The sequence below is a fragment of the Mustela erminea genome, chromosome 4, assembly GCF_009829155.1.
Source record: "Mustela erminea isolate mMusErm1 chromosome 4, mMusErm1.Pri, whole genome shotgun sequence".
Classification (NCBI taxonomy): Eukaryota; Metazoa; Chordata; class Mammalia; order Carnivora; family Mustelidae; genus Mustela; species Mustela erminea.
This window is the reverse complement of record NC_045617.1, coordinates 82,268,411-82,280,874: the sequence shown is the minus strand read 5'-3', so window position 1 is coordinate 82,280,874 and position 12,464 is coordinate 82,268,411. Positions and strand designations below refer to the sequence as shown.

Sequence of the window (12,464 nt, the reverse complement as noted above, 5' to 3'; positions counted from 1 at the left end):
ACAGTTTACAAACGAAACTTAAACTTGAGTAGTTTGAGGAAGGTCTTTTTTTCTTTTTTAGTTCCAAATCTAATTTTGACTTTTAAAAGTTCATGGAGCTTCCTATTGCTTTTCAACTAACTTATTCTAGAAATGATGTACTGTACTCTTAATTGCATAATTTATACTACAGTATTTCAAAAGCGTTTAGAAATTTCTTCTGGTTTTTTATAAACTTCATTTTGCAAATCAAAATAAATTATATGGGTTAACCAAAAGGTACTGTAAGAGGGAAATAAATGTGTAAACTGCATGAGAATAAGATTGTTACCTTGCGTTGAGTGAGTTTCTCCTAGCAAATTCAGGAGACCCCTAGAATATCACCTCTGTGAAAACATTTTCTTGACTATCTAATGTATTTGACCTTTGTTAGTCTTTTACAAAAACTGAAACCTATCTCTTGGGTCGTTCACAATTAGCTAGTTCAGCCTATTGCTTATCTAGATTTAGCCACACCCCCACCCCTTGGCTTGTCAGTATCATCAAGTCCACATTTAGGCACTAATTATAAGTTCTAATAATAAGCAAAATTTCAGTTGGGTAACAACTGCAATCTTAAATATGCATTGTCTTCTAAAATTCACCTTTAAGGAAAAAAAAATACCATATACCAATTCTTTGTGCTGGTCTAAATTTTGAATGTGCCAAAAGTGTGCTTTGTTTTTAGGACCATATTGTGGAAGTTTGCCTGTCCCCAAAGAACTCCTATTGAACACGAACGAAGTCACTGTTCGCTTTGAGAGTGGATCCCACATTTCGGGGCGGGGATTTTTGCTGACCTATGCCAGCAGTGACCATCCAGGTATAGCAGAAGATCTGGTGGTACAGATCTAGGTGGCCAGATCTGTCAACTTGTGTCTGTCTAAGAATTCCTCTTGCTCCTTTTATCACCATCATGGGACAGAATTGTGACCTAGTATAGAATATGTGAAGAAAGAGAAGGATGCAGTGTCTTTGTAAGCAGTTAGGTCTGATCTTGGAATGCTTTTATCAAGCATGTTAGATTGATCAATTGACCTATGTGAGAGAGGTTGATCTCGTTTTCTTAGAAATCTTGGATGATGCATCTTTGGGACTTTAAGGTCTAGTTATTCTCTGGAGCTCTCCCCAACATTTCTTAGCCTAGGGAACAAGCCTTTTAACCAGTGGCACCTCTACCCTCCATGCCCTGCGTCCACTCACATACACAGTGCACCAGCATGGAGGAAGCATGGGAGTGTGAGTCACATGAGAAGTCACTGTCACAGTGTGCCTTAACCTTGGAGCTGACACTTGAGCAGGAGAGAAGGGGAGCATAAAAACTGATGAGGAAGGAAAGCATGACCTCTTGTCCAGACCTCTTGTGCTCCAGGGTGATTTCTGTATCCACACTCCATGGCTGCCCAGGGTCACAGACGTACCCAGAGTTTCTACTCTCGGTCCCTGCTGGCAGAAATGTTCTAGAAAGGGGGTGCACCTTCATTTCCCTCTCAGCCAATCAAATCTGGCCAATCCCAACAGACCCCAGCAGGTTGAGCATTCACCATATGTGGCTCCCTAAAAACTACTGAATATGTTAAGGAAAGAAAGAATTTTTGCAGCAAGTGTGGAATATTTTGGAAACTATCCTAGGTTGATCTAAATGCATTAAAATCCATTGCATTTTAGCATGCCCATTGCTGGTGTTTATTTAGTTCTGTTTTCCAAAGAGCATTCTCTTTTTTTAAGTCCTTGGTCCTGACTGATCAGAGTGGAAAGGTTATATTCTCAATAAGCATGTGGCTCCATGGTCATTCAGATGCCTCTAGCTAAACTGCTAAGTTAAAATGTTCCCAAACCTTCTCTATGAACTACATCAGGCTTTTGAAATTGTTTTCCTCTTACCAAGGGAGGTTATTATACACATGATCTTTGTAGGCATGTGGTAGACAGTAATGAACCAGTGTTGGTTTTTCTGTTTGAAATAGTTCCTGTTACCATTCACTGGGCAATTGCTGAAAAACCATGGTTGGTGGTAGAAATGAGAAATGGAGGAAATCGGTTAAATCCTGAAGACAGTATTCTCAGTTTTAATTTATTTTTAAATGGACAAATTCAGATAATAACTAGATAGTGAATAAATGCTTTTTAAAAATCCATTTTAAGGGTGCCTGGGTGGCTCAGTCAGTTAAGCTTCTGCCTTCTGCTCAGGTCATGATCTCTGGGTGCTGGGATCAAGTCCCACATTGGGTTCCCTGTTCAACAGGGAGTCTGCGTCTCCCTCTCCCTCCACTTCTCCCCCACCACCCCCCACCTTGTGCTCTCTTACACCTCACTCTCTCTCAAATAACTAAAATCTTTAAAAAAATTTTTTAAATCCTTTTTTATTTAAAATTACTTAAAATTCTTTTTTTTTTTTTTTGAGCATGAGTATCCTTCCATTCAGTTTCCTTATTGCAATTATCTTTTTTTGTGACAGATTTGATAACGTGTTTGGAACGCGCTAACCATTACTTGAACACAGAATACAGGTAAATACAGTGTCCAGGCTGTGCTGCAGCCGTATGTTGCTGGACATTATGTTTTCCTTCACATTAAACCAGATAAAGTACCTTATTTGTATTTAATGTTTTTAAAGTCATTTATTTTGTAAGTAATGAATACTTGAAATGCTTTCCTGTACAGCAGAGATCAGCAAACTTTATGTCCAGGGCCAGATAGTAAATATTTTCAATTTTGCAGGCAATGTAATCTCTTTTGTATCTATTCATAGTTTCTGTTGCTGCTGTGATGTGAAAGCAGTCATGGACAGTATGTAAACAAATGTGTGTGGCAGTGTTCCAATAAAACTTTATTTACAAAAACAAACAGCATTGTGGATTTGGCCATGAGCTACAATTTGCTGACCCCTGAGTTCTACTATGAGTACCAATGAGCCATAGTGGAGTCTAGAAAGTGTTTTTTTTTTTTTTTTAATTGGCCAGCATTTGGAAGTGACTTTTGGTAATTCCTTCATGTTCAGAAGGAGTTCATTTTGTCTTTCTTGCAAAAGCAAAACTTACTGAGAAAAGGAGATGAAATTTTTGATTCCAGCTTTACTTTAAGTGGAAAAATTACTGAATCTTTTTGATGTACCTTTCCTGGTCTATAAAGTAAAAGCAGTTTGGAGCAGAATTTCTCAGCCTTGCCACCATTGTTATTTTGGGTCAGATGATTCTTTGTTATGAAGAGCTGTGCTGTGCCTTATTGGATATTCACTATCACCAGTATCCCTGGCCTCCACCCTCTGTGTGCTGGTCGTGATAACCAAAAATGTCTCCAGATGTTGCCAGATGTCTTCCAGGACAGGCAAAATTCACACCCTGTTGAGAATCACTGGTGTAGAGGGGACTGTCAGTAACACCACTAACAACAGCTAGAGCTCCTTAGAGTGCTTTCTTCATGCCAGTCACAGCTCCCTAGGCTTTGCATATAAATAACTCAAGTGAATGTTCCAGTGGGCCTGAAGGTAGGTTCTGTCAGACCCTGAAAACAGAAGCACAAAGCAGTTACGTAGCTCTCCCAGGGCTACACACTTCATGAGTATGCCCAGACAGTCAGGCATGAGAGTCCATGGTCCTGACCATCTTGGATATGCTAGTAAATGAGATTATTTTATATGCAGAATCAAGTCTAGTGTTAACTAATATTAAGTCTAGCAGATAAAAAAGAAAGTGGCCAATAATATAAATAACTAGACAATAATTAAAATGACCAATAATTACATTTACCCTATAAACTTGCTGTTCATTCATCATGGACAAATGCCAGCCTTCTCTGAGATCTTTCCAGCCGTACCTATAGAGTCCCAATGGCAATACGGCCTCTGGACATCAGTGGCCCTTTCCTGTCCTACAGAAGAGAATATACTCAGGTCTGCGGGCTTATGATGCCAGACCGTATAGGCTACAGCCCAGCCGTTTTGTAATGTTTAGGTAAGATGAGGTGTGTGACTAGTACAGGTCCACATTCCCTCATCTGTGATTGTGAAATGTAGAAAGGTTTAAAAGTCAAAAGATTTTGGGGCGCCTGGATGGTGCAGTCGGTTAAGCACCCAACTCTTGGTTTTTGTTCAGGTCATCATCGCCGGGTCATGAGATCAAGCTCTGCCCGGGTTCTGTGCTCAGCGTGAAGTCTGCTTGAGAGTCTCCCTCTCCTCTGCCTCTCCCACTCATGTTCTCTCGTTCTCTCAAGTAAATAAATAAATCTTAAAATAAATAAATAAATAAATAAGTCCAGAGGTTTTTGTAACTCATTTGATGGCAATACCTGATTAGTGCAAACCTAAATTCATTTGACAGCAAAATTGAACTTAATTGAGTCTATATAGTCTTTATGCATTGGCCCTGATATGACTGGTCAAGTATCTGATACAGAGATATAAATATATGCAGCCATCAAGTGAATAAGGTCTGAAAATCTAATGTGTACCATGACTGTAGCAGATAACAGTGATTTCTATGTCTGAAATTTGCTGAGAGTAGAATTTAAATGTTCTTGCCAAAAATATATATGTTATGTGTGTGTGTGTATATTTAAATATATACATTTATATATTAATATATGTGAGGTGATGGATATATTAATTTACTAGTTGGGTAACATATACCAAATCATCATGATATACATTTAAAATATCTTATGTTTTGCAATTATATCACAGTAAACCTGAAAAAATATGTGTACCTTTTATTCTGATTACACAAGTAATTTATACCTAATGTAGATCATCACTACCCATGTGTGGCTATAAAAGACTTATAAACTGTGACTAGTCCAAATTCAGATATGTTATGGGTATAAAATAAACTACAGATTTTGAAGACTTAATACAGAATGAAAAGGCTGGAAATATCTTGTTGAAAAACTTTTGTTCATTACATGTAGAAATGGTAAACTTTGAATATATTGGGTTAGCTAGGATATTTTATTAGTTCTGCCTTTTTTCTTTACCTGATTAATGTGGCTACTAGAATATTTAAATTTTCATATGTGGTTTCCATTAAGTTATTATTGGGGAGTGAGTGCTAGTAGACTGAATCAAGATATTACAGAGTCAAATGGCACAGAAAGTGAAAGTTTCTCAAAATACTGTTCTTGGAGAGAATCCAGAGATAATCTTCCTTGTCTTCTTTATATTCATGAAAAACACAAGTTGTTATTTTATATATTTTAAGCATATCTTTTTATAAAGACAAGATCATGCTATGTATAGTGTTTAGAATTTTCTTTTTAAAAATTATATCTTGGAGGGGTGCTTGGCTGGCTGAGTCCAAAGGGCATGCAACTCTGGATCTCTAGGTCATGAGTTCAAGCCCTATGTTGGGTGTGGAGATTACTTAAATAAACTTTTAAAAAGTAAATAAATAAAAATAAAAAATATATCTTAGACACCTTTGAATCAGTTAAGATACATTAGGGAAGCTCGTTGTTTAATAGAATTAATAACGCATCCTTGTATAAAACAAATAATTATTGTGTAAAACTTGCCTTCAGGTTTACATTTTAGATTAATCTGTGTTTTCACAAGTCAGTTTCTGATTTTTTATTAAAACAAAATATGCCTGGGGTGTCTGGGTGGCTCAGTTGGTTAAGGGGCTGACTCTTGATTTTGGCTCAGGTCATGATCTCAGGGTCCTGGAATCAAGCCCATGTCAGGCTCTGCCCCCAGTGCGGAGTCTGCTTGAGGATTCTCTCTCTCAAATGAATGAATCTTTAAAAAAAATTAAAAAAAAATATTTCCTCCTGCATATTCTATGGAGGAGAGAAAATACATTTAAGTATAATTTATACTTTTTAGTTTAAGTGTAATTTAAGAAAATATCAATTCTTTATTTCCTTTTTCCAGCAAATTCTGCCCAGCTGGTTGTCGAGACATTGCAGGAGACATTTCTGGGAATCTGGTGGATGGATACAGAGATGTAAGTAATTGAGGGTAATTTTAGGGCAGGAAGGAAATTTTTAAAAAGTGTTTATTGCTCTGCCTAAATTCATCATAAAGTCATGTCAAATAAGATCTAAAACTCTGTAGGTAAATGCACAATTCTCTTTTTTCTGAGAATAAATGAAATAATAAGTATAAAAAACAAGATTTATTAATGCATGCCTTCCTGTTTTTAGCATTTCCACTTAAGCATGGTAAGTGAAATGGTAAATAAAACCCTTTTCAAAACCTATGAGTATAATTCCATCTATTTTTTTTTATAAGAGGTCATCTGGTATTTTTTTGTAATTTATTTCTTTATTTTAATGCTTCCGTTGGTTCATGTAATAGCCAAGGACATGCCCGTTCACATCACAGAGTAACAACATCACGTCTGGGACCAGGAAAGCCAGCAGCCCTGCACTTCTGTATTAGTCCGTCCTTCCTCGCACCCCCAGTTTCTTCTACAGAACAAGACTCTCCATTGTATATGTTGTTCCCAGAGAAAAATACATTCTTAAGAAGTCGTTTGTCTAAAGTATATATCCTGTCTCCACATCATTTCTTACTATTTACAGATCTTAATCCTGGAAATTTGGTATCCGGTTTTTGAATATTAACATTGCTACTTAAACTAGTTGAGTTTCTAGTATAAGAAAATTGGCTTGAGTTATTAGAAATGTGAAAATCTGTGTAGTGATGGAACTTTTCTAAGAATTATTGACGTGTCTTCATGCTTCAAAGAAAACATACATATTCCAGAAGATGGATAATTTCATCTCCAGTAGGCGGGAAACAGACCTGGCTTTAATTTTTGCTTTTAATAGATCCTGATTCTGGAAGTAGTGTACTTTGCTATTTTGCTCTGTTTTCTTTTTCATGTATTGTCTTTATTTGCAAGACTGACATAGGATATGCATTTGGCCTATAAATTGTTTGAATCTTAAAATGATTTCTCATACCTCAATTTGAGATATACTAAAGGCTATTTCTAAATGACTTCAGAAAATTAAGGGAAATAAACAGTTGAAGTGTAGTATTCTCCTCAGCAACAGAAAGTCTCTTTGTTATTTTTGCATCCACACAAGAAACTTCAAAATTATGTGCAATATTCTTGCTTTAGTTGTTTATCTCGCTTGCTCTTGACAGAGCTCTGTGTTTGAGTACAGCAGGTAAATAAATGGCCTCCTGCATGGTAGACCTGAGTACATGATCCGTAAGTGCTAGCAAACAGGTTTCCTAATCGACTCTAGTTGGTTTTTCATATCATTTGCTTTCGGAATGACTTTACCTGGAGGGAAAATTTGTGTTTTGAAAACTAATCTTTTCTAAGAAGCCTTATTGGTGCCTTTTCATATATGTTGATATCGTGGCTATATGAGTTACCTGTTGCTACATGACAGTATGACTCCAGACTTCAATTAAAACAACCCATGTGTTATCTCTTGTGTTCCATGGGTCAGGAATTTGGGTACAGCTTAGCTGTGCTCTCTGTTTCAGGATCTCAAAAGGGTGCATCCAAGTTGTCAGCTGGGGCTGCATTTTATCTGAAGCTCCGCTTTGCCTCTCAGCTTACGTGGTGTGGGCAGCACTCAGTTACTAATGGATTGTCGAACAGAAGACCCCGGTTTCTTCCTGGATTTTGACTGGAGGCTATCCTTAGCTTCTTGCCATTTGGGCCTTCCTGACGTCCCTTCTTGCTTCTTGTTCTCACCCAGGGAGAATCTCCTAACAAGGGAGTCTTCTAGTAAGACAGGTTATAGCCTTAGGTAATGTGATCCTGGGAGTGGCATCCCATCACATTTGCTATTAGTAGAAGAAGGCAGCAGGACATGGATAGGGATTTCAACATGGACAGGGATTTCACGGTGGGAGAATACCAGGAGGCGGGCATCCTGGAGGGTTTCTTAGAGTCTGTCCTCCATGGTGCCTTCATCTTCGGAAATGTGTTCAGTGGTGGCATGTCCTTCCTGGAATCATCTTTGCAAAACCAAAGCATATTCTGTAGGTCAGGATGACAGAATCTGTAAAACAAGTTACTAGAGAAGCTGTTAATGAAACAGGTGCTCCGTCTCAGGAAAGAAATACGTTGTCTTAAAGAACAATGACAGAAAAGGGATTGGTTCATTCTATGTTGTTCTAAAAGGTAGGACTAGGATCAGAGGATGAGAGTTATAGAGAAGCCAGATTCAGTTGCATACGAGGAAGAACTGAGCAGTGTAAGGTGGGATGAGATGTCTTGAGAAATGGTGAGCTCTAGTCCCTTGAAGTGTCAAGTGTGGGTGTTACAACCATTTGTCCGATATGGCCCGTATATGTCTGGGAAGGTGCTATGGGGTGGAGAAAGTAACTGTCAGGAATATCAGTAGAGAACTTTAACTGTCTTTTTGAATTCTTGAGGTTGTGTGACTCTGCCTCCCTGACTTCTGTGTTAGTATGTGCTTCCAATGCCAATTACATAAAATGGGCTTCTCTTTGAGACCTGCCTCACCTGGAGACCAGAAATAACAACCCCCCAGGACAGTTTCTCTCTTGGCACCTTCTCCCAAGCCTGCTGACTGTACCTGGTTTTAAGTGGAAGACATCCCTTAATAAGTGTTTTAGTAAATTCTCCGTTCACCCCAAATATTCAAGAAGTACTTTAAAATAAAGGAAGACAGTGCACGGTGTGCTCCTGGCTTAGGAGGAGAAGAGGAGAAGCCAGGCCTGTTGTACACCCACAGAAAGCCAGAGGGAAATACGTTATAATAGCGCACGACTGTCTCCAGGTGAAGGCAGTATGAGTGACATTTTTAAAAAACATTTTCCAACATTTCTACGGTAAATGCATGTTACTTTTGTAAGAAAATGTTGCCAATATGGTAATTACAAAGACTATAGCAACATAGGAACAATTCATATGATAGAATGTGGAATTACGTTTTTATAATTTAACTTTTTTTTTTAAGATTTTATTTATTTATCTGTCAGAGAGAAAAAGAGAGAAAGCGCAAGCAGGGGGAGCAGCAGGCAAGGGAGAAGCAGACTCCCTGCTGAGCAAGGAGCCCAGTGCAGAACTTGATCTCAGGACCCTAGGATCATGACCTGAGCAGAAAGCAGATGCTTAAACGACAGAGCCATCTAGGTGTCCTATAAGTTAACATTTTACCATCATTTTAAGATATGTGCCTTATTCATGTTTTATTAAATGCAAGCTAAATTATTTAGTCTTACATTAAACTTTATTTTAATACTGTGTTAATACTTTTTAGTATAAGCTGAGTTTTCCTAAAGGAAGATAAGAAAATGCTCCAGTTTTGGGATGATTTGATAACTTTTTTGAAAGTTGATGCAGTCTTATTTCATGCTGATCTATTTGGCCATCTTTTATGGCTTAGTGAACTTCAGAAGTCATTCCTACCATCAACCTGCAATTTCACGAGCCAGACAGGTATTCTTCTCAGTGTCTGTTGAGTTTCTTTTCCTACAGAATTATATTTAAATTATTTCATTTGAACCCAATGCAGTTCACTAATTAAAACAGGCCAGTGATGTGGCTTTCCTATATTTACATATCAGCAAGGCTTGGACCTCAAAAATAGCCAGAAAATCAAAGTATAGATTCTGCCGCTCTTCAAAAGGGAATTTTTAAGGGTCAAGTTCAGTGAAAGTAAATTTTTAAGATTAATAACAAAAATCTCCAATTTAAGTGAACATCTATTTTATTTAAGTTGGTTGACTAAGAGAGGGATTTTTTTTTTTAAAGGAAACAATCCCGGAAAGGCCTAATAATTTTATCATAATACTGTAAAAGCCAGATCTGGTGGTTAGTCTCTTGGAGTTGTATCCTATGGCCCACGTTTGATATTATGGAAAACATGAGCTGCAATTGAATAAATTTCATTAAAAGGGTATATACATATCATTGAGGTCTCTCAATGGTGGTCACTATGGAGAATGGGAATGTATGTTGGCCCATGATGCTTGTATTAGGTCCTATTGCTTAATGACCTGTAAACCTGACCTTTTGTAACCAAGGAGACCGTGGACATGCCAAGTCCAGTGAGAGCTACCCACTAGGCAGGGCTCCTGGGATAAAGACCATCCCATCCCCAGAACAAATTCCAAGGAAGATAGATGGTCCCAGGGACAGTGGGATTATCTGCCCAGTAGACCACTGGACCAATTTGTTTTTCATTTTGAGGCTGAGAGAGCTGGGCAAGTGTGTGTGGACCCTATAGTCGGTATATAGGGGGCCCATTAGAATCACAAGATGACACCCACTAGAAAAGATACCAGACATCATGCAGTCCAGGCTTTTTATTATACAGAGGAATTGGGAAGCCAGGTCCAGAGTAGTGACACGACTTAGTCACACTTGGTAGAGTTAAAGGCAAAGCCAGGATGATGAGCTAAATTACCAAATTTAAATTCAGAGCTTTTCCATTACAATTGGCAGCTGCATTTTGTATCCCAAGAATCTAAAACAATGATAACAAACCTATTTAAGAAAAGAACATTCCAGAAAAAAACAAAAAACACCCACAAGCTGCCTCTTTAGTTTAAAGATCATTATCTTTTTTGCATCTTCTAATTCTTTTTTTCTCCAAAATCAAGGAGGGTAGTGTCTGCATCTGTTTTTTAGCATTTTCATATTTCTTTTCTGTCAGGAACTTTCCCCTCTTTTGGCTGTGATAGTCATTATTTCAAACCTGACTCATTTTCCAGATTTAATCTAGTTTGGGAAATATATGCTCTCTCAATCGAAGATCACAGAAATTTTCGATTTCATTGCAACCACGTTATTACAAAAAACGGTTGGTCTCCTTCGTGCCCCAGATATTATAACCTTAATCCAAGAGAATTGTTCTATGGAAAATTAAGGCAACAGTGTTATCGTTAACACAAAGAGAAATTCCCAAGTCCACTTACTGAGACACAATTTCATGAGCTGCTTTTCTCAATTTGGCATTAGCCATCATGGAGAAGTGAGGCATTGCTAAAATTTATTTAGAAAATTCTGTGCCTCAGCTCCTCAGTCCTGGGCTGACTGCCTAATCACTTCCCCACACAGGTCTGTGCCCACAGGGACCTCGGGGCCTGGGCACCTCATGAACGAGTTTTAGTCCTACCCCAGCCCCACTGCCAGTGGGCCAGTTCCAGTCCCAGGGGCACCTGCTAACCGGCCGGTCAGGTGCTCCCACTTGCTTGGTCACTCCAGGCAGCAGTGTTGGAGGACTGAGCAGATGCCAGCTGTTTGACCCTTCCAGAAGAGACTCAGGAAATGAGATGGAGGCTGTGGGCTCTGGGTTGCTCATTCTTATAGCTGTAAGACCTTTGTGAAGTTTTTGGTTCCATTTAATATTCTGTGGTTGACATCACTGTTTTGTTTTTTGGTGCCTTGTTCAATCTCTGAATTAATTATAAAAGGAAACTGTGATATGGAAGGTTCACATTCTCAAATAATCTTGGTGTATCTGGGAAAGCAGATACAAGAAACTGATGAGTTATCTGTTCGTGCTTAACCAGCCACCCCAAAATTTCGTGGCTTAAAATTGTAGCCATGGGGGTGCCTAGATGGCTCAGTTGGTTGGATGCCTGCCCTCGGCTCAGGTCATGATCCCAGGGTCCTGGGATGGAGCCCAGCATGGGGCTTCCTGCTCCATGGGGAGCTGCTTCTCCCTCTCCCTCTCCCTCTGCTATTCTTTCCTTAGCCATGTTATTTGCTGATGAGTTTGTGGGTCAACAATTTGGACTGGTCAGTTCTTAATCTCCCCTTGTCTACAAGAGCTCCTGCAGTCATGTGGCACGTCAGGTGGGACCAGAGGGTCAAAGGTGGCCACGATGACGTGTGTGGCATTTGATTGGGCTGTGTCATTTGCAGCAGAACCAAGCAAGTTATGAGGTCCATGCCATCAATTGGAGTACCTACACGGGAGCGTGATAGTTGGGAGGCGTTATTCCCTGGGGGGCCACCACGACTGTAAATTACCTACTTCCCTCTCTAGTGGATGTGTGCCCAAGCTGGTGTAAATGTGGGAACTCTGAAGTCACTTTGAGATGGCTGTACAATAATTTTTCCCCTCCTCTTTTACTTTTTATTTAAATGAATTATAATGTAGCAATGTCGTGGGTCAAATAAGGATCCTGACCACATGTTATAAGAAGATGAAAACTTCCCACCATATTTTAAATGTGTTCTTGAGTAGCTGTGAGTGATGACATTGCTGTATTTCAGACCTCATTATTGTGCAAAGCAGCCATCCATGCAGGAATCATTGCAGATGAGTTGGGCGGTCAGATCAGCGTGCTTCAGCGCAAAGGGCTAAGTCGATATGAAGGAATCCTGGCCAACGGTGTGCTCTCAAAAGAGTAAGTACTTTGTCTTTTGTTCTGAGTAGAAGGTGACCCCAAAGGCGTAATTTATCAGCTCACAAGTTGGAAGGGACAGTGGGCTTATGATACCAAGGGTTCGTCAGCTGCAAAGAATGTGTGTGAGTGCTTCAAGCAGCATTTATGGTGTCTT

General features: G+C 39.1%; 1 protein-coding gene across 1 annotated transcript in view; it reads left to right on the top strand.

Annotated features, from left to right (window-relative positions):
- The window catches only part of DCBLD1 (discoidin, CUB and LCCL domain containing 1), a 67,015-nt gene that overhangs the window by 38,491 nt on the left and 16,060 nt on the right, over positions 1-12,464 (top strand). The window contains 4 exon segments of the mRNA XM_032339705.1: positions 707-841; positions 2,477-2,528; positions 5,885-5,957; positions 12,177-12,310. Coding sequence (XP_032195596.1) covers positions 707-841; positions 2,477-2,528; positions 5,885-5,957; positions 12,177-12,310 — 394 coding nt within the window.